Here is a 23,352-nt window from a genome sequence, read left to right on the forward strand (position 1 = left end):
ATAAAGGACGAGTGAAAACCACATAACTACTGGATTTAACTGATGAATTAGGTCCCCTTAATCCTTTTTTACTCACCAAAGGCTTTTACAAAGAAAACGCAGGCCTGCTTCCAAAAATTGTCTGAAAATATATAGTCCTGTGATTATTTTTCATGTTTTTATTGCTATTGGATCGGCTAAGCTGTGCGTGATAATGTGCGATTTTACTGGAGGTGTGCGTAGGCCATAAATAGTAGAAACATTTTATTGAGATTTTTCTCTCGTAACGTAAGTAGACTAATGTCGATAGTTCATCTGCGCAACTTCATACTTTTGTGAGAAACAATGTACTTAGAAAAGAAAAATGTTTCTATAGCTGGATAATGGTGAATTATAATGGGAGAACCACACATGTAGAATAGAATAGTCATATAAAACTCAGGTAGACTCCAAAAGGAGAAGCGGCAGGGAATGGATACAACTGTAGACAATGTAGACATTATTTCATATTTAGGCCTCTATTCAACTTTACCTAATCACTGAACTGGGGATTTTACTGAATAGTTAAATAGATTCATTTCTCCAAACATACAAACGCAAACCATCACTGGGACAACCCTCTTGTGTCACGTGAGTACAGGGAGGGACCGAGAATTATGACGTACAGTGAATCCTGCCTGTCGGTCTAGCGAAGACGCGGTGCTCGGATGGGATAGCCTACTCTACAGATACTAGTGGAGCGAAGGCAGGCGTATTTGCCGGATAATACAGCCCCTGATCACTACAGTGGAAAAAAAGACGTCGGCGGTTTGTATGAAATACGCAGATGACGGATGTTCAACCTTTTGATTCCAGCATTGATGTGCAGAATATGCTGCAAAACAATTTGCGGCATTTGAGACAACCTGTCTAAAGAGGCACCCTACAAATGAAAACGCACATTGCCATCATTTAGTCCATATTCATACAAGACGTTTCCGCTATTTTAACTCGTGTTTTTTGGACATTTGTGTTTCCCCCTACAGCCATGGACGAAGACAATCAAGGTAGGGGTTATCCATTTTACACGTAGGCTATGCATGTGTAATATTTCAAGTGTCGATATGTTGTGTGCAATGTGATCATTTCTGGGGTAGGCTACAGCAGGACCTAAAGCCGGTTTAGATGAAAACAGTCTGGTTAACACTGCATGCCAATAATTATCGCTGCATATTGTGATATTTTACACTCTAAATATAGTCATGATGTTGCTACTTGCTGTTGAAATTAATAAGGGTTGACATTAGAGGATAGAGAAGAAACTGAAAAGACACGTTAAATCACAGAGAATTAGAGACATTTAGAATGCATATAATTTTTGTCCTTTCCTTATTATAACCTTTTATCAGTCTGTATTAAAAGATACAGTGTTATGTTTACCTACACTTGTGGATGGTGTACAGTGGCTCCGTTCTGAGCATGTTTCATGGTTGCATGAAAAGTAGGCTAAAACACAACCGTCAGTCATCACATAGCTGAGGTGTATTGTGTTAATGCAGAATGTATGGATATGGATTGACCTATATTCCGGGTAATGAAACAAATGTAACTGGACTGTTCATGTCCAGTGCATGGTGCCTTTATAAATGTTTAAGACCACAGTCACAAGGCCAGGCTCCACACTCACTAATTCCAAGCAAGTGCAACAGGTAATTCCATAGTTAGGGGATGTAAAATATGCCTTCAGGATAGTCTGTGAGGCAAATCTCTCTATAAAAAGTTCTGACATGGTGGAACAGTTCTATGACTAGCTTGTTTCATGCATGTGGATACACACGCACCTGTAAGCACAACAGGCTCGGTGGACTTCCATTGTAAAGACCTGTGGTCCTAGTCCACACTCCCGTCCCATCCTTTGAGAAACACTGATCTGCATCTCTTGCTTGGCCCCTCTGCTGGGTGATTAGATGGTGTGTGTGGTAGTGCAAAGTGTGGGAAGAGGGGGCACAGTACTCTCTTTGTGCAACTTTAAAAGTGCCTCCCCTCCAGTGGTGGGTTGCAGACGTCAGCAGCACCGACACATCACAGACATACAAATGGTCCTGTGATGCCAACCAGAGATAACTGACTGTTACACCCCCCACAACCCTCCATCCCCTTTTCCCCTCCTGTCCGGCTGTCTGCCCTGACTGAGATACACACCACGGATGGACAGATAGATCATGATCAGGAATGATAAGAGAGAGGTGTGTTTGTGTGTGTGTGTGTGTGAGATGCAGGCTATGCTGCTGAATAATCTGGAATAGCACATGAATATGTCCTGGAAGGGTACAGGCAGCAGCAGCACATGCCAGTCAAACCAGACAGTTGATGAGAGCGGGGGAGAGGACAGAAACCATAAGGCTTATTCCCCTGCATGCTGTGAGCTTGGCTTGAGTTAGGACACATGCAGGGAGACATCATTGTTTCGTGTCATCAGCGGTCTTCTCACCCAAGACCCACAGTGTAGACGCCCGACAGAACAAGAGCTCACCAGCGTCACCAAGGAGCGAGAGCCCAGAGGGGCAGTGATCAGGCTGGGTAGCGGAGCTGGGACACTTGTCTATGGCACGCTGGGCCTTGGGCCTTGTACAGGAGTCCCACTGGGCCACTGTGATCAATGCTGCTGGCGTCAGAGAGAGAAAGACTTGGAGAGGAAAGGATGGAAAGAGATAATAACAATGAATTCATACTTAGACATTGTTTTAACACTGTATTTAGCTAATCATTTGATATTTGAAATGCTTTTATCATTTGAAACCTTTGTTAGATTTTTCTAAGCATTTCAATAGATGTCCTTTGTTGTTGATATTTTGGGCATTTTCTGCTTTACTGAAAGAGAAATGAGGAGAGAATGGGCTGAAATGGCAGTGGTATACTATGTGTACGAAAGGCAGCAACTTCGACCAATGGAGCACCCGAGACCACATGTTGGCTCAGACTTTTTAATTATTTTCCTCCCCATTTGAATAATTATTTTTTAAATGTAACTAATATTTCCGATGCCAATATGGACTTTTGAATGGAAATTGAATAGAATTTCCTAGGAGGAGGCCAAAGAGAAGCATTAAGGGATGGTATGGAATCAGTGAAAGAGAGGAAGAGGGTTTTGTAAGGAGACGTGGAGCGTGCAGAGGAACACATATCGCTGCTGAATCAATTCCTAACTGTTCTGTGAAGATTAGCTGTTAGTGGATAGTAGCAGTGATGAGCTGTTCTCCTGTCTCACAAATCATTCTCCATCCTAGGATTCATATTTTCTTTTTCTGTCACACATATATTAAACGTATTCAATTAAATAATACATAAAACAGATTCTCATGGATATTGCCTATAACCTATTAAGTCAAAATACCTGTAAAATTTTCAAAGATTGGTTAATTGAAAGATGTATTGGAGAAAAACATTTTTAGTCTTTATTATCAGTGTCGTATCTACTAATTTAACACAGTTTGGGTGTGTGTGCATGTTTGTGTGTGTAAACACAGATTTGTCATTGGATGTGCCCATGTGCCAGGTCAGTTACGGCATGCAGGTCTCAGCTGAGGAGAGGAGAGACACTATCCATCTCTGAGACATATTTCATTAAGCTGAGATGGCTTCCTGTGTTTGTGTCCCTAGCTCATTGTTTACTATCCTTCATCAGCACTAACGAATAATTGGACATTGAGCATATGCTAAACTCAGCCATTATGAATCAGCCAGTATTAATTTGACCTTGCAAACTGTGCCCTCTGATCAAAGCACATTCAGGATGGAAGCCAAGTAGAGGAAGCAACAACAGACTATTGAAATGCACGCCCCTTCCGTCCCAGACCAATTTTTTGTCTGCTTCTATACATGGCAGAATGGTTTCAGGCACAGAATGTGATCGTTGTTTGGTTACGTTTGGTCTTTGTCAGAAATGGTGCGTCTCTGGACCTCCAGTGTTTATTAAAGACCCGCCCTCTGTGAAGTGGCTGATAAAAGCACAACTGGAGTTTTCATGGGTTATGGTTAAATGACTATACGAGCTCTCCACATTTTCGAGCAGCTCATGCTTAGCTGGCCATACGGAGCACAGAGCTTACATTGTACTAATCTGCCGTTCATTCAGATGTGCACTGCACTGAAGAAGTATACCACGCTAGTGTGGCTCCAAGTTACCAGAGCAGTCTTATCCTAAAAAGTTTATGGATTTCAATGGGACAGTCTTAATTCACGCTAGTAGACACAACACCTTATAGGCTGAGGCATTCAAACCAGCAAACGTTTACCGGCCTACCACTCTAACCTCTAATGTTATTTTCTATGGGTCGGACTACGCTGGGCAATATGGGCAAACCTGATATAAACCTGATATATTCTAATTTATTTCCTTAACACAATACTAATAATAATACAATAAAAATAAGCTTTCCACCAGTTACATTGGAATTCATAACATTCTGTTGACTTAGTTTGGGGTGTTTATATTCTCTCTTACTCCTTCTGCCTCTTTCTCTCTGTCACCTTCTATTTCTTTTAGTTTGGCTGTCATTTCCATTCACTGATGTATACATCAATATATATCTCATACATTGATTGGAGGACAGGAACATTCCAATATCAGTGCCCGTTGATTTATATCTCCATCTCTGCTGGTTTTTTGGCTCTCAAGCTCTCCTTCTTGTGTGATTCAGCCCAGAATGAGTCAACTCTGACAGGGGGATTTTGCTCTGAGTTGTAACTGATGTATTTTTCTCACCATCTCAATGCCCTGTTGGCTATATAACACACACTAGCCTGTTTGGGACTTGCTCTGTCTGATCATACTGTTGAAGTGGAAACAGCGCATAGTGAAGAGGAATTGGGAATCAGGAAGGGATTGAACTGAGGGAGGGAATGGAATGAGAGAAGTGGCCACAGAGCCATTAAGTCTAATAATAGGTCCACACACTGGTCATGTAACACCCACAAGTCCTGTAACACAAACTGGCCCCTGTAAAACCTGCTGGTCCAGTGAAACCCACTGGTCTCGTAACACCCTCTGGTTCAGTTACACCCACTTGTCCTATAACACCCATTGGACTGGTAACACCCACTGGTCCCATATCACACACTGGCTCCTTTAACACCTCCTGGTCCAGTAAAACCCACTAGTCTCGTAACACCCTCTGGTTCAGTTTCACCCACTTGTCCTGTAATACCCACTGGTCCGGTAACACCCACTGGACCCGTAACACACACTGGCCCCTGTAACACCTCCTGGTCCACTAAAGCCCACTGGTCTCGTAACACCTTCTGGTTCAGTTACACCTGCTTGTCCTGTAACACCCACTGGTCCCGTAACACACACTGGTCCCGAAAATCCACTGTTCCCATTACAAACACTGAACCCGTAAAACCCACTTGTTCCGTAACACCCAATTGTCCCGTAACCCAAACCGATCCTGAAACACGCACTGGTCCCATACTACCATCGCCAAAATAACTGACAAAAAATAAAATATAATGGAGTGCGACGGTAACCATAAAAGCTTTATTCAACAGATCAATCTAGTTGAAATTAGCAGGATGTTTCTAACAAAATCAATCAGTTAATATACTGCCTTTTTCAACAGAGGCTAAATGTTATCCACTTCACAATACTGATGGAAGGTGCTAATTACTGTTGTTTGATACGTCTGTGGCCCTTTACTCCCTTGTTGTTCAGTTACACTACATGGGAGTTGGAGTTTTTGGACTGTTTGATGGAAGCTGTCTCAGTTCCTGCCTGTAAGGAATGAAGAGAGTTTGGAGGGTGCATGTTGCTGCATAAATACACCCTGAATTCTGGGGTGCCTGGGAGACTGCAGACGGCACATGGGTTTCATTTTCAAATCCTCCTGGACCTCTGCACTGTTTTCTCAGCCTTAAAAATGTATAAAAAATGGTCTGACAACTGGTTCCAAGTGAGTGGGACGTGCATGGCAGGAACTGTTGCATCCCAGTGTTAAAGCACGCAGAGGTTCTCAATAACAGCTATGATTGGTCTCCTCTCTCAGGTCCCTTTTCCTGCCTGGTTGATCGACGGGGCTGTGTAGCCAAGGCTCACACATGAAAGTGGGACTGCATAGATTAGAAACAGACACAAGCCGTCCTCCATAGGTACGGGGATGAGGGTGCTCAGTGTGTGTGGCAGTGGGATGCTGGAGGCCTGATGGGATTTTTCTCCTCCCGTGCCAAAAGCCAAAGTGAGAGCGTGATAGGACTCCCAGGAGTCCCGGGTCATGTGTTCAGAATCATTTTCGGTGGAAAAGAACAGGCCCGGGTCTAGTCTCGGCTTTGTCTGCCCTCAAGTTCAAGGTTTTGTGCATGTGTGTTTGTGTGTGTGTGTGTGTGTGTGTGAGTGAGTGCATTTGTCTGTGTGTGAACGGGGACGCAACTGTGCTAGCGTGTGCTGTCTGTCTGTGTGCTCATAAGGCATATGCGTTTGTGTGCTGAGGAGAGGGCAGGAAAGGCAGGGCTGGATTGGTAATGGAAGGGAGCGTGGAGCTGCTGTCGCTGCTGAAGATGCAGGAAAAAGGTGCATCCCCCCTCAGCCACTACAGCCAGCCTCCCTCCAAACACACGGGATCCTATAACCCCTTGGTTTCCTCCTGCTAAATTTGTCCTTCATAAAGACTGGAGGGGGTGGCCAGAGCTTGAGGTCGATTTCAATCCGTCACGCAGCTCTAGCCTTCTGACCGAGGTCTTTAATAAGTGTTGCTCTTACAGAGAGGCCGGTGTTGGGTGGAACAGACAGTAAGACTTTGCTTCTTTCTGTAAAACGCTAATGGCCTGTTTCTTCTCATACAGCGTTTTATATACCGACCGTTGGTTTTGAGCTTACAGCATAGATGAAAGACATTTGGGCGCGACAGATGACATTGGACGTTTCTGGAGACCTGGACCCTTCTGTCTCTTGGGCCCTATGCCGTCACAGATCTGCGCACACTGCTTTCCTGTTGTACTGTAAGGCGCATTAGTCGTGAGGGATCCGAAGTGTCAGCCGGTGCTGTCTAACTGTTGTAGGGGCCCCAGTCATATTACAGTAGCTTTGCTGACACGTGGCTGGGTCTGTCACACCGATGGGCTTCACGGTACCCATATAACAAACAAGAGATACTCCGGATGACCTGCTTGTCTGTGTGTGAGGGTTCTGTATAAATACTGATTGTGTTTGTGTGTTCAGAGCAAAGGGAATGCCGCAGTCACAGTGTTATGCTCAGCCAAAGTTGTCCGGTGGTAGAGGGCCAAGCCCAGCTGTGGGAATCTCACACTTTCCCACTTCCGCGAACCGGGATGAGATTGTGGTTATCGTGTGTGTGTGTGTGTGTCTGTGTATTAGTGTGCTCGCCATGTGTTGTGGAGACAGAGAGGATTCATCTCTGTTTAGGCAAGTGGAGGAGTTCCGCTCTGGAGGGATATGTGACAGTTAAGGGTCAGGGGCCAGAGCCGCTGGCTATTACTTGGCTATATCCCACTGGGGTTGTGGCCGGAACTGACACACCAGCATACAGGATACAGACATGACAAAAGAGATGCACACGAGACGAAGGAGAAATTGCTAATACATGCCCAGATTATGGTTGTTTATCAATTCCAAGTACGCTAAGAACGTACTTGTGTCCTTGAGAAGAACGTTCTTGCCAAGCGTCCTTGCGAGAATGGTCTTGCAAGATTGCGAGGACAGAAAACGAGCCTATCTGGATTAAGATGTATATGTATTTGCCTATTGCGCAATACCCCTCCACTCTGAGGGCTGTAACCTCCTCAGTGGTCCCTGAATAAAATATGAATGTAAAGATGAACGGCAGAAGTTTGTATGGAGACTATAGCCATAATCATATGATGCTTGACATTTGTATATGACATTTTCTGGAGAGTGAAAATCAACTGCAATTCTAAAAAAGCAATTGCGCAATAGTTCACATGCATCTCAATCCAGATAGGCGCGTTCTCTGTCTTCGCAATCTTGCAAGACCGTTCTCTCAAGGACGCTTGGCTAGAACGTTCTTCTCAAGGACACAAGTACGTTCTTAGCGTGGACTTTTAAATAAAATCTCTTGAATACAAATACAAACAGGAAAAACATATTATAAATATGTATATTTATTTATATATTAAATTAACCAACTGAATTTGATCATCCACGTTCCACAAAGTACTTTTATTTTAAAGGCATATTTCTTAATCTTTCCCTTTATATCTCCATAGAAATGTTGCTATTTATTAATTGCGTTTACAGCCCTAGACTGCCAATAACCTGTAGATGAAAGTGACGTGGGTATCAGGTGGATTTAGATTTGTACAGCCAGTGGAAACATCTAAAAAAACACCTATCAGTGCCAAATAGGTTAAGATACTGCTGCGTCTACCATAGTAAACTACAGTAAGATGCTGGGGCACACTACACCGTCTGCTCTACAAAGGCACCCTACAACATGCACCGCTGATCAGAAAACAGCGTGGCCACTGGATCCAGGCTCTTCAAGAGGTCATAAAACAGCTCTGGGGTCAGTGACTGTGGATTTGAATGCGAACTGCTGCTGAACCACCAATGAAGGGGTAGAGGTTGTCATTTACTACCAATCCTCAAGTCACTTAGGGCCAGACTTAAGAGGGGCGGGGGGAGACAGAAAACAACTCCATTGTGGTTGAAACAAGTAGATGGAAGTAGAAATGCACTACAATCTCTGGTACAATCTCAGTCTTTGCTCTCCACTTAAGGTGGGTTATGATGGAGTTAGCAATACAGTGGTGGATGACTGTCCCCATGGGAGAATGTAGTCATCTGTTGTAAGGTTCAGAAACCTCATCCAACCACTTTTATTAGGGGTTAGTATTACCGGAGTAAAGAGCTAAGAGAGCCCCCACAAATGTTAGCAGGGCCTCTCTTAGAACCCTTTTTAAGAAGCCCCGCAGTCCTCTAGGGTGAGTCACTCAGGAAATAACTGGAGTGTCTCTTGCACTGGCCGGCTTTCTGATACGAAGGCCCTGATGAGGCAAACAGGACAGAGCTGATGGCTGAGGAGGCCGCACTGAAAGACTGAGCTGTTTATATTGGGTTCTGGTAGTCCAGACAGCGCATCTGGAAAAGAGCAGGACGTAGGGAGAGATACACTAGCTGCCAAGTAGGACTCCACTGCTGTTGCCTGCTCTCTTGTTCAGGGAGAGAGGAGTGGGCAGACATAGGACAGATGAAGGAAGTAGAGCTGGGATGACTTTATCACAGGGAATATGTGGCTGTTTGAGTTCACAGTCTGGCATTTCTTTGGATTTGTTTATATAAAAGGTTTTCAAAATTGGCCTTTATTAATTTCTCTGGAAAATTCTCTGGAATATGTGAAGGCTTGGAGGAGTGTACTCGCAATATCTTTATCAGGCAGTGCAGCCAAACACTGATTTAGTTGGAGTGGCATTTAATAAACGCGGCTACAGTTGTGAGGCTGTTGGTAATCCTTGTGTTGTCTGACGATATTAAAAATAAACATTGAACCACAGACTTTGAGAAAATCACCATCTAATCCAATTGATGCCATTTTCAGATTTCAGAATATTTAATATAAATGTTACATGGATTAAATCTGCCGAAGAGATAATGAAGAGGACCCTACGACCATAACCTTACATTATCCATGTACAAATACATCTATTAATGAAGTTCTTCTATTGCATTCAAATATCCTAAACTCATGTCACATCCAGCTGCAAGTGACCCAGTTTGAGCTAAATATTGGGGTGGCCAGATGTTGAAGAGAGACTGTCCCTGTCCTTGTCCATCTGGTCATGCTTCTGACCTGGACTAGGTTTAATATATTCTGGACTCAGCCTACATTTAATTATTATAACTTGTACTCTTAATGTTCACCTGGCACAGCCAGAAGAGTACTGGTCACCCCTCTGAGCCAGGTTCCTCTGTAGTTTTCTTCATACATTTCGGCCTTCTTAGGGAGTTTTTCTTAGCCACTGAAATTCAACACTGTTGTTGTTTGCTCCTTGGGGTTACATGCTGACTGTTTTGTAAAAGCACTTTGTGACAACTGCTGTTGTAAAAAGGGCTTTATAAATACATTTGATTAATTGACTAATTGACATTCATGCAAAATACCATAGGATGCTGGAAACAAAAAGAAACATCTTGTTTGAAAATATCTAAATGGGCGGAACTATCAAATGGCTGATGTTTAGTTCAGTAATACTGGACACATTTATTACATAAACAGTATCTATGATTTGAAAATGAACTGCCTGGTTTTTCTGACTGATTCACTAAGCTAGGAGGGTGAAAGGAACAAGTGTTCAAATACGTGGTGGTTTTGTGGCACTCAGTTCAAGACTTTAAGGTGTGACTGTTCTCCGTAAGGCTCTTATGATAATTTGCAGGCATTTAGGGTACAATTTATGTCTTGTTTTTTTTTTTAACAATGAAGTGGTTGAAATAGTGTAGACAGTTTTTTTCCAGGGTCTGAACAAACACTTTTATTGTTAATGTCTTTCAAGGATTTATATCCATTCAAAGTTTGTCAAAACTGCTGTTAACTGCAATATTATATTTGCAGTTTATTTCTCCTTCTGCCTGATGATATCTTTGGAGGCAGAAAATCTAGTGGAAACAATTTACAGCGGCTAGAAAAAATATATTTTTCCTAGCAAAGCCCAGATGTTGATAATTACCATTTTCTATTCACCTTGGAAACAACTGTACCTCCATATTTCTTAAAAATGTGTATTTTATTATTGCTGTAATATCAGGCTCAACTGTTAAAGGTTGCAGTTGAGCCCTCTCAGTGTAATTCTCCTGTATATACAGCTCCAGAAAAAATTAAGAGTCCACTGCAACTTTTTCTTTCCTTTCTAAAAAAGTCGATAAGGAAGGTTTTGAGTGAGGAACAGAAGGGTTCAAATTAAGAGACCACTGCAAATTGAACACTTCTGTTCCTCACTCAAAACTTTCCTTTTCCAATTTTTTGGAAAGGAAAGAAAAGGGTGCATTTTTTTCCGGAGCTGTATATATAAAATAATTATCTAATTTTCACTTCAGTTAATACTTCACCAGTCCATCTCACCAATACACCTGGCACTACCAAATCAATCTGCAGTATTTTCACACTGAGCTGTAAATGATCCAGCCATAAAAACTCTTATGAAACATTTGCAATGATATTTGCTTCTCTACAGCCACTCCAATATAATAATAATAGTAATAATAATGGTAATAATAATATTAACAGTAATATAGTGACCTTTTGAACCTGACCACGGTTTCTCTGGTAAACGTGGGCATGTTCATCGATGTCTGTAGAATCTCATTCACATAATGGCTTTTCCAAGCCGGTGACCCTTCGGGGGGAGGGGCTGAGGCTTGATTCTGTGTGAGTGTATTCCAGCCTGAGAGATGATATGGAGTGACAGAAGTTAAAGTGGAGATTAAAAGAGAGCCTGCTTCTCTGTCCACACACCCTGAGGCGCTCTTCACCCTGTGTGTAATTCCCAGGACAGCATTTTGATGTAGCAATGAGTCCAGACGCTATTGTCCTTGTGAGAAGATCTCGCTATCGCTGCGTTCCTCGGACATCAGCTGGTCCATTTTTTCGAGCTGTCAGGCTGGCATAGTCCAGAAAACCCAAGTAGACCATCCTGTCATAGACGCCATTCATATTTCATTTCGCCCTTTCCTTCATGGAAAACCATTAGTCATTCTTAAATTCTTGCAAATCCCCAAACAATGCAATGGAGATGCTTCAACAGTCAATCTAATGCATTAGGGACCTAAACCAGAGAGATGAGCGGAACACATCCAGGCTGAACTCTGTCATGGCTCAGGTGACTGGGCTAGTGGCCGATCTGTGTTTGGATCAGGATTAGGACACAGAGCTGATAGGTTGTTCAATGCTCTTCGATTTAGTAAAAAAAAACAGGGCAGCACAATGAGGTACTAAAATGTACCTCAAAACATAGTTCTTTGTCCTATATACTTATCAATTACAAATAATATGTTTGATTAAGTTCTTTTGTTGTTACTTTTGCCAGTTTTGACTGAGCTGCTCTTGGTTGTATCTGTAGTGTCTTGTGGTAAATGCTGCAGTATTTTTAATCAAGGGTGATGTAGCTGATGATGTTGACCTTGGGATCTCCGTTAGGGAACTGAGGTTCTTTCCCCTTCCTGTCCTTGCTCAGCCAAAATCACATATCGTTTGGTCTGACACAGACAAAAGTTTTATTTTATTTAGACTAAGACAAATATTAAGTATTGTATATTTTGTATTATTTTGTATATAAACACAAGTAATTTTAGCAGACGTCTAAACTGTGTTTTGAACAGGTAATGGTAGTAGACATCTATACTATGTTTTGAACAGGTAACAGTAGTAGACATCTAAACTGTGTTTTGAAAAGGTAATGGTAGTAGACATCTAAACTGTGTTTTGAACAGGTAATGGTAGTAGACATCTAAACTGTGTTTTGAACAGGTAATGGTAGTAGACATCTAAACTGTGTTTTGAACAGGTAATGGTAGTAGACATCTAAACTGTGTTTTGAACAGGTAATGGTAGTAGACATCTAAACTGTGTTTTGAACAGGTAATGGTAGTAGACATCTAAACTGTGTTTTGAACAGGTAATGGTAGTAGACATCAAAACTGTTTTTGAACAGGTAACAGTAGTAGTCCTATAAACTGTGTTTTGTAGAGAATGGTAGTACATATCTCAACTGTGTTTTGTAGAGAATGGTAGTACATATCTCAACTGTGTTTTGTAGAGAATGGTTGTAGATGTGCTGGTGTCCCTTTAAGTCAATGCAGTGTGTAGTGAAGAAGGGGCCCAAGTTGTGATCATGTCCTGCCAGGCAGCTTCCCTTCTGGAAGTTTTTCCTTGGGAAATGGGACTTGGGCCCAGCAGGGTGGTGCATTCATGATAAGATACGATGGCCCCTTAATGGGAGACAGATGGCAAGGGTATTTTAAAGGAGAATGCATTTGTCACAACTGGAAAAAATGTAAACTCTTGCAAATGTGCAATAAATACAAAATTGACTGGGAGGGATACATTCACAACATACATGATTGGGTGATTTCCCCATTCATTAAGTAGGAAGTGAGACGTGAAAGGAAGATCAAGAATAATCTAAGGCAACCCTACTGCAGTCAGCAACAGTTCTTAAGAAGAGATAAAGAAACAAGGGTCTCTGCTGCCAAAACAACCAATCTAACACATTTTGTAGGAAGACAGTTACACATGACAACAAATTACAGCTGTGTATTCATCTCCACAATGGAAGGGAATATTTTTTTTGCATTAAAGAGGCCTATTTCTTATAGTTTGATATCAATAAGTAATTGTGGCTGGTGCAGTTTGCTGTCAAGGTAGGTTTAGGCTTACAGGGGGAGTGATTGTGTTTCCAGCATCTGATGTTTTTTGATAATGAAACAGCTATGTTGTGATTTATTCGTTTTGATGTTGAAATCGCTGTTCATTTGGGACAGTTTGGATCACAGAAATCTCGGAAATGACAGCAAACATTCTAAGTAAGAGACTTGTGTTGATGCAATCAGACATTTTCATCCAAGATGAAAGCAAGAATGACATTTCACAAAACATGAAATGTATAGTATATTGTATTTTTATGAATAGCAACAAATCATAATAACCAGGTCCATCTAATAAAGTACATTTTTATAAGTAAATTATTTGAAATCAACCTTATTATGGCTAGCATCTGCATAATGTATTCATATGTGAACCATGGTAATGACATCTTGATTCCTATTGTTAGCAAAATCACATCAAGGGCAGAATTTCTAATTAAATATTAATTTAAAACAGACTTCCCTTGAAAGAGTGGGTTTCATGCAATTTGTTTTGGTATTTGACAGCCTATCTTTGCAACCTACACTACCGTTCAAAAGTTTGGGGTCAAATTTAAATTAAAATTGATCAGCTATACAGACTGACCATTGTACCTGAAAATGGCAGATTTTCAAAGGAATATCTACATAGGCCTGCTATCAGCAACTGTCAGTCCTGTGTTCCAATGGCCAAGTGTGTTTGCTAATCCATGTTTGTTATTTTAAAAGGCAAATTGATCATTAGAAAACCCTTTTCCAATGATGTTAGTACAGTTGAAAACTGTTGTGCTGATTAAAGAAGCAATAAAATTGGCCTTCAGATTAGTTGAGTATCTGGAGCATCCGCAATTGGGGTTTCGATTACAGGCTCAAAATGGCAAGAAACAAAGAACTTTCTTCTTAAACATGTCAGTCTATTCTTGTTCTGTGAAATAAAGGCTATTCCATGAGAGAAATTTTACAACTGTGCATGAGGGCAAATACATTAGCGTGTCTGGTTTGAGAAACCGATGCCAGACAGGTCTTCAACTGGTATGGACAGACAAATCTAAGTTTGAGGTGTTCAGATCACAAAGAAAAACATTTGTGAGATGCAGACCAAATGAAAAGAAGCTGGAGGAGTGTTTGACGCCATCTGTCAAGCATGGTGGAGGCAGTGTGATGGTCTGGGGGTGCTTTGCTGATGGTAAAGTGGGAGATTTGTGCAGGGTAAACAGGATCTTGAAGAAAGAAGGCTATCACTCCATATTGCAACACCATGCCCTCTGGACGGCGCTTGAGTGGAGCCAATTTCCTCCTACAATAGAACAATGACCAAAAGCACAGCTCCAAACAATTAAATAACTATTTAGGAAAGAAGCAGTCAGCTGATATTCTGTCTATAATGGACTGGCAAGCACAGTCACCAGATCTCAACCCCGTTGAGCTGTTGTGGGTGCAGCTTGACTGTATGGTACGTAAGTGACCATCAAGCCAATCCAACCTGTGGGAGGTGCTTCAGGAAGCATGGGCTGAAATATATTCAGATTACCAAAACAAATTGACAACTCGAATGCCAAAGGTCTGTTGTAATTGCTTCAAAGGAAGGATTTATGATTGAAAATAATTATTTCTGACCAATTACAATGTTTCCTTTTCATTTTGCTTTATTTCCTATTCAAACTCATTTCATGTATGTTTTCATGGAAAACAAGGAAATTTGATCCCAAACTTTTGAACTTTGATGTGTATTGCAAGTCCCGTAAAATTAGCTACAGTGCAATTTACAATTACAATTTGCATTTCCTTAATCTGAGAGCTGTAACCCACTTGGGAAAGAGAAATTCAGGAAAAAGGTCAAATGACTTTAGGTTGTCTCGTGGGTGAGACAATAGACTTTTAAGTTTTTTCCCCAGTAATGAGACCCACTACAACAACATGTTTTTCAGGTCAGATGACTTTAGCAGACTGGCTGATAGGCTTTGCAGGTCCAGTTTCCCCTGAGGGGAAACTAGTGAGAAGTTGTTGTCTTCATTCAAACAGTTGAGAGGGCAAATAAGTGAAAGAATTAAAGAGGTGCACCAATGCAGGAAAGAAGGAGGGAGGGAGAGAGCAAGAGGGAGAGGAAGGACGACCAAGCAGTTGAGCGACAGAGTGAGATAGAGGTCACACTCACAAGGAGAATAAACAAGTTGTTTATCTTAGAGTCTGTTGAAATACATCTGCATCATACGCTTTGTGATGATGATGGAAATTCCCTTTAGCCATTTGTCTAAACAGTAGAATGCTTACGAGAAAGAGTCATGAATGCTTCATGACTGGCATTAAATGGAGCCAATGGCAATATCAGAGAGATGCGAACGTGCTAATGAGAGATACTGTGGCTATGGTTAGCGCATGATTTTATCACCTAAAGTATTTCTGTAGTATGCTTTGGCGAGGGTGGGGTCTGAGTATACAAGTATTTAGAGGTATAATAGACAAAGTGAAACAACTTCCAACCTCCTTTGATCAGACAACCGTGCTGGAGAGGGTTATGTTCTAAACTCTGGTTTCTGATAGTGGAACCATTTAGCTTTCTTTTGCATCAATACAGTATTTACTAGGTCTAATTGTGAAACATTTTGGCATCTGATTATTCTGTAAATTATAATTCTACGTATTTAAATTTAAATTGAAGCAGGCATGCAGCAGACAGATTCAAGCTGCTCAGGTCCTAAGAGTCTGACTAGTAGAAGTCATAGTAGCAGTCGTAGAAGTTGTAATAATCTTATAGGTGACATCCACCGGATGCTTCAGCCCTTTTGTTTGGTTGGGCTGGGGGATTTAGTCTTAAGGACTATTTAACCGTGAGGGTTTAAAACTGTAGTGCAGTATGGCCTCCAGTAGAACCTCCCGAAAGAACGCAAAGTCTTTCAAAGTTTCAGAAAATGGAAGGGGTGAGAGAATGAAAGGTTGAAAAACAAAGAAAGAAAAGTAATGATTTATAAAAGAATAATAATATGTTGAAGAGGGAGAGAACAAAATAAAGAGAGGAATACAGGGAGGGGAGTAGAATGAAAGAGAGTATGAGAGATATCTGGCTAGACTGCCTAGACTGGCTGGTTTGGGCCAGAGGAATGTGGCTTATTTCCTACAGTGATCTGTCAGGAGGCAATGACTGACTTAGAGAGGCTGTTAAGTGTGTGTGTGTGTGTGTGTGTGTGTGTGTGTGCGTGTGCGATCATCTGTGATGTATTTAAAGAGGGAATACACCACATTGTACCTGTACCTGCGATTGAAACACAAGCCAGCTACAAACAGTGAACATTATCATTTTTGTCAATAGGTCATTCTTTTACTCAAAGAATGACATACAGTGCCTTTGGAAATTATTCAGATCCTTTCATCTTCTGGACAATTTCTTATAGACTTAATTTATAATTGATTAAATATTTTTAATATTTTCTTTTGCCATCACTCTAAACAAAGTACCCCATATTGACATAAATGGGGAACCCATAAGCGAAAACACTGTAAAAAAAAATTGTGCTAATGTATGAAAAAAATAAAAATGTATTCAGACTCTGCCATGACACCAAGAAGATCCCTGGGTAGGGAGATCCTCAAGAACCTAACTGCCACTTCAGGGTTTTTCTCCAGAGATGCGAGAATCTGCCAGAACGACAACCATATCTGCAGAACTTCATCAACCAGGCCTTTGTTAGCGTGGCTAGAAGGAAACCACTCCGGAGTAAAAGGCAAATTACAATGCTGCCTGATGAACAAACGACAAAGGAAAAATATTCTCTGGTCTGACTAAAATCAAACAGTTTCACTTGAATGCAAGCCCTGCATCAGGTGAAAAGAAGATATTGCTCATAATTTGGGTAATACCATCACAATGGTGAAGCCTGATGGTGAAAGCATCTTCTTAGTAGCAACAACTGGGAAACTGGTCCTGATTGTGGGAAAGATAAACAGAGCAAAAAACACATCTGCCATTGAAGAGAACCTGAACCAGAGCGCACAGGACCTTGGGCAAAGATTCAGGCAAAGATTCAGGCAAAGATTCAGGCAAGGATTCAGTTTGAGTGGCCCAGCCAAAGACTGGATTTCTGATCCCCCATTGTGCAGTTGTGGGGGTTCTGAAGATTGCAGTTCACCGACACTCCCCATCCAATCTGATAGGGCAGAACTGACCCTGGTGAGGGCCCTTAAGCATCCACAACAGTCTCTGGGGCCCTGCTGAAAATGTCATGAAATGTCTTAACCAACAGGGTACAGTTCACATTGGCACGTACAGCTCTGGAAAGAAAGAGACCACTGCACCTTTTTCTTTGCTTTTCAAAAAAGTTGAAAAGGAAAGTTTTGAGTGAGGAACAGAAGCCATCAATTTGCAGTGGTCTCTTAATTTTAACTCTTCTGTTCCTCACTCAAAACCTTCCTTTTCGACTTTTTCGGAAAGGACAGAAAAAGGTGCAGTGGTCTCTTAATTTTTTCCGGAGCTGTGTATTTCAGGCTTTGTCTTCCTTGACAGACTTATATAACTTACATCATTTACCAATGATCAGCTGTGTTGTTACATGTCTCTCTGTGATTATAATAACACCATGAAGTAACTATGGACCGGGCTGGTGGAAGTGGCCCTAAATTACTTGTGAGAGAACTTCATTCAACCCAGCCCATGTTTGTGTGGTTACTGTTGTTACGGGTGGACCACAGTCAATGGGCCTAATCAGTGCCGACATCCTCTCTCTATTGTCACAGTGCAGATCTGGAGAAAACCAGGAAATGGTTTTGCTGGCCTTATTTGTCAGTTGTTCCCATGCCTTTCTGTCACAGTGTCCAGTAGATCGCCCGTGATGGAATGGACAACTTTGGTTATTGGTAGAGTTTACATTACTCTTTATCTCTCTTACCCTTAATCGAGAGTTAGGATTAAAGTTAAGGTCATTTGTGTAGGTAAGGTTGGTAGTTTACAGGCTGTTTGTGTTAATCCTTGGAATTTTTATGTTCAAGTGCGATTCCACTGTGATTCCATTGTTGTTGTCATAGTCAGTTACTATAGACTCCATATGTCTATATTTGGCCTCAGAGCAATGAAATCATGTTACAATCCAACATGTCTGCCCCTCTCATCGATCTCTGTCTGTGGTCAGGTGAAGGGATCATTATGCATGGGCAGCTTTTGTATTCCCACACGCTGCCAAAGAGACTTGAAATGAGTTACACTCAATTGAGTTAGAGCTCTAAATTAGGGATTTTGTCAATAATGGTCTGTTTTCGTGCCTTATTCTGATCTCTGTCTCTTCCGCTGTCCATGTCAGTAACTGTCTAAGAGAAAACCTAAGGACTTGTTTTCATTACCAGAGAGAGAATAAAATGCTTGATAGATTTGTCTTGGTTTGCATAATAATTTCGTTAGCGTTTGAATTTATACCGCATGTTCGAGATGTTCTATGCAGGATTATGGCTGTCAATCGCAGGAAAATCAAGCAATATACGTGAGCACTGCACAGAAACTTGATACTGTGCTGACACAATTGTCTTCACACTTGCAAACCGCTGGGTGGACTCTATCGAAATTGTCTTGAGCTATTGATATCTGTTTATTTACAAAACAAAATACTTTTGCATCTCGAGTCTTCATCGATATTGCTTGTAAAATGTAGCATAATGTAAACAATGTAAATACCCTTTTATGTGTAAGAGCTCAGATCTTCACCGATTGCGATAAAGACTTAATAACCGGTAAACACTGTAAAAAGCATTTCAGGTCAAGAGGAATTCGTTGCTCAAATTGGGTTGAAATAAATATTTTTCAACATGGCTGAAAGCATTGAAGCTGAAATCTCCTGCTGACATTTGGAGTTAGAAGCTGAATGCATGTAAGTGATTATTTTCCAAGTGAAGAGAATGTCCCACGATGGTGTGTGGCTACTGGTCAGTGTAAGTGTTTACAATGCAGCAGTAAGTTCCTTAGTGACCACTTTGTTGCAGTAGTACTCTGACTATGGTCAGACAGGGGTGTCTAACCTCTCCTACCAGAGACCTCCAGGTTGACCCCTTAAGGTTATGTTATTCTGGCTGGTCGTAGCAGGGAGGAAGCCAGACCCACATGCTGGAGGGCACAAATCCAATGTCATCCTGTTACGAGGCGTGTCTGTTTGTATGCGTTTGTGTGTGTGCAGACATGCATTGCCGTGTGTTTTCTCAACTGTAGTATTTGCAGTATGTTGTAAAGTACCTGTAGGTACAGGTACCTTTAGATTGATTAAATGGAGCTATATGAATACAATCCATTATCATACATAGAAGTAAGACCATAAGCAGTCCAATTCCCCACATCCTTTCCTTCTTCTCTTAATAACATGAACAAATAGAGTGGTATTGGTAATCCATAGTGGTATTGGTATCCCTCCGCCTAATATGGATTTCTCAACTCCGTTTCTACAACTCAAACTCAGTAGTTGACTCCAGTCTCCGCTGTCCTGCCCTTTGTGCTCCCACCCAGCCACGCACGCACGCATGCACAAACATGCACATGTACCTGCGCAAACATGCTGTATAGCCTACACTGGCAGTTCATCCACAATGAGGATATCAGATTACCCAGTGTTTCCATATGCCCAAGCGGATGCATAGCCACACTGCAGGGGCGATTGTCACTGAAGGCGGCAGCCATCAATCCCAGACAATTTGTCTCTTTCTTTTGGGTGAGTGGGCTCTTTGACGCAGAGTGTGTGGGAGGACACTCTGCTTTCTGCATTTGAGAAGGAAGTAGCCTGCAGTGTCGATCTGTCCTACAGTAACAGGCTTTATAGGCCTTGTTAAAGAGCCAGAGAACAGAATGAAACACTCTCCCTCTCTTTGCTCTCGCTCTCTCTGATTGTCTTGCGGTCATGGTATCATCTTGTGTTTCTGTCTTCCTCTTCCCCTCTAGAACTCTCCTCTCCGCTCTCTTTCTTCCCTCTATCTTCATTCGTCTCTCTGAACGGGTCCACACCGGATGCTCGTTTGGCTCTGGTCGGCTGTCGGTTGGCGATACGTGTGACACGCCGTGATGCCGTCCCCTCTTAATGGTGTGTCTCCACCAGGGGCTAGTCTACCACTGTTGACAGCTGAAGGAAGGGGAGTGAGTGACAGACAGGGCCAAGAGAGAAGAAGCTGTATCGTAAAGCTGCTTAGCTCTATGATTCAGTTGGGATTTGATTACCCCCCCCCCCCCCCCCCAAGCTGTAGGATAGATTGCTAGAGCTGGCGAGGCGAACAGGCGTAGAAAAGCACAATCTGCCACGGCTCTGAATGGGAATATGACCTATTTCCTGTGAGCCCGAGCCTCGGCGCCTGCCTGTTTTTCAGACGCGTAGTTGTCGGCTGGTTTGTCGGTGGCGGTGTGATGTAAGGGGGCAGGGGGGCGGCCCACAGAGAGTGGTCTGGTTTGAAAGGTGGACGTACGTGATGCAAATAAACCGAGAGATAAGTGGCAGGGACCTTTGAGCTTCCTTATTGAATAGAATATGTTTGATTTATGACTGTGGGCTCAGTTCATACAGGACATTAAAACATGTCTGTTATGTGTTACGTGTGTGTGTGTGTGTGTGCGTGTGTGTGTGCGTGGGTGTGTGTGCGCGTTTGTGTGTGCGATTGGATGTGAAGGCAGTTGGCGTACGGCCCGAGTATCTGTGGTACTTATTTCCAAATGAGGAAGCAGACTTTATTTTAGTAAAATATTTGACGATACTCGTTTCACCAGATGTTCAGTGATGGTGTGGGTGTTCACATGCTTTATTGTGTTTGTCATTTTGTGTGTGTGTGTGTGTGTATGTGTGTCTGTGTGTGTGTGTGTATGTGTGTGTTGTAATAAATGGAGGAGTTTTCTAGTGAAAGTCATGCATGTGAATATTAGGGACCTAACCACTGATAAAGGGCCAGATAAACAAAATTAAGAGACCACTGCACCTTTTTCTTTCCTAGTTTTCCAAATTTTTTCCAGTGCTATATGTTCCCTAATGGTTTGGGTTAGGATTGGAGCTAGTGTAATCTGTACCAAGATCTCTGGTATATATCTATGTTATGTTAAAATGAATGAGGTATGCAGACGTTGGTCATTCTAACTAGTTGTTTATGGGAGTGTCTGACTGGCTATGTGACCGAGGGGATGTTTATCCCATACATACATCTCTCAGTACATCTTTCTGTTTGCAGTACCTGAAGACATCTCCTTGGACGAAAGAGATGAGCTGTCAAACATACGACGCAGGAAAAAAGAACTCCTGGATGACATTGAGGTGAGCGTGAATCAGTTCAAAAGATGGATTTGATCTATGGACATCGAGCAGCCTTTATACTTTTGTTGACGTGACATTATCTTGTTAACAATTTGATTGGACTCTGACCACTGGAATTGAATCATTGTAAGTGCAATAATGTACTGGCACATTTAACCCAGTGAATTCTCCCTCTGAACCTCTTGGCAGCGGTTGAAGTTTGAGATTGCAGAAGTGATGACTGAGATCGAGCAGCTAACCTGTGTGGGGGAGAGGTGAGTCATACTCTTCTCCTCTCTCCTCCATCCAGTGTATGTTAATCCATCTTTGTTTGTAAAGCACATCCCCGCCCACTCAGCCAAACATTTGCTAAACGTTTCAGTAACGGTCATATTCAGGGTCTGACACCTGATTGGCTGTTCAGGGCTGGTTGCTGATAGTGTGGAGAGCTTGTGTTTGTGTGGATTTAGTGGTTGTGTCTCACGTGCAGCTGGGTAGGGCGGGTCTGTCTATTTTGGGCACACCTGGAGAGAACACACAGCATAGTATACACACAGAAATTGGTATGGTATTTGTTCACCATAACACCAATCTGGTTTGGATTAAATAAGAGTTGACTTTCTCACTATTAATCAGTTAGTAGGTGCACAACACAACAAAGTTTATTTTGCAAATCCAATTGGAAAGATATGGCTAAATAATGGTTTTCTGTAACCCCATCGTGAAACTGCATTTCACACATTCAGTGTCCTGGACTAACACATTCAGTGTCCTGGACTAACACATTCAGTGTCCTGGACTAACACATTCAGTGTCCTGGACTAACACATTTAGTATCCTGGACTAACACATTTAGTATCCTGGACTAACACATTCAGTATCCTGGACTAACACATTCAGTGTCCTGGACTAACACATTCAGTGTCCTGGACTAACACATTCAGTGTCCTGGACTAACACATTCAGTGTCCTGGACTAACAGTCTAGAATTACACAAACCTGACAGTTGACCTGATGAACAAATACAGGCGTGAGTTGTTGATAATGCCACACCTGTTCCAGGGAAATGATGGACACATCTCTGCTCTGTGCAATTACAGTAAAACAACCCAGAGAAACAAACAGATCGCCATGGGAAGAAAGAAGTTCAACATGGACCCCAAAAAGGTTTGTCGAAATCCATGCTAAATACATCAATCCACTTGCACTGATGTTAATTAGGGGTTAGTTGCTCTTTATTTTTAATGTTTTAGGATAACAATGAAAAACATATATATCTTTTTTTTTTATACAATAACAGATATAAACTTAAGCCTCTGGCAGTGAGAAATAGGTAATACTATAAACTCTGGCCACCACATGAAACATCTGATCTGCCCATGATATCTGTAGAAATAAGTTATTGGATGGCTCTCAGCCCTCTTTCAGAAATAGTTGCAAATCCCCCCCCAAAAAAACGGTGCAACCTGCAGATGAAAATAGTCGCATGTGTATATTTGTGAGAATCTGTGTAGCTAGAAGAGCCAACAAAACAGCTTGCGTGTCTTCTAGGGGATCCAGTTCCTGTTGGAGAATGACCTTCTCCAGCACACTCCCGAGGACATAGCCCAGTTCCTTTACAAAGGGGAGGGCCTCAACAAAACTGTCATAGGAGACTACTTAGGAGAGAGGTAACACACTTGTCTTTCTGACCTTCTTTCTCTGACCCCTTTTCTGCCTCTCTCTCACTGTCTGTCCGTCTGTCTCTCTGTCTGTCTCTCACTTTCCTGTTTCTTTCCCTACTGTATCTGTCTC

At 42.0% G+C, this 23,352-nt stretch overlaps 1 protein-coding gene across 1 annotated transcript in view; it reads left to right on the forward strand.

Moving 5' to 3' along the window:
* Nucleotides 1-650: 650 nt before the first annotated feature.
* The window catches only part of cyth3b (cytohesin 3b), a 39,322-nt gene continuing 16,620 nt past the window's right edge, over nucleotides 651-23,352 (forward strand). Inside the window, exons 1-5 of the mRNA XM_010897392.4 lie at nucleotides 651-1,025; nucleotides 21,497-21,579; nucleotides 21,769-21,833; nucleotides 22,659-22,725; nucleotides 23,110-23,228. Of these exons, the coding sequence (XP_010895694.1) occupies nucleotides 1,007-1,025; nucleotides 21,497-21,579; nucleotides 21,769-21,833; nucleotides 22,659-22,725; nucleotides 23,110-23,228 (353 nt within the window). The 5' untranslated portion in view covers nucleotides 651-1,006. The remainder of the gene's footprint in view (nucleotides 1,026-21,496; nucleotides 21,580-21,768; nucleotides 21,834-22,658; nucleotides 22,726-23,109; nucleotides 23,229-23,352) is intronic.

This window comes from Esox lucius, chromosome 11, assembly GCF_011004845.1.
Source record: "Esox lucius isolate fEsoLuc1 chromosome 11, fEsoLuc1.pri, whole genome shotgun sequence".
NCBI classification, from domain to species: domain Eukaryota; kingdom Metazoa; phylum Chordata; class Actinopteri; order Esociformes; family Esocidae; genus Esox; species Esox lucius.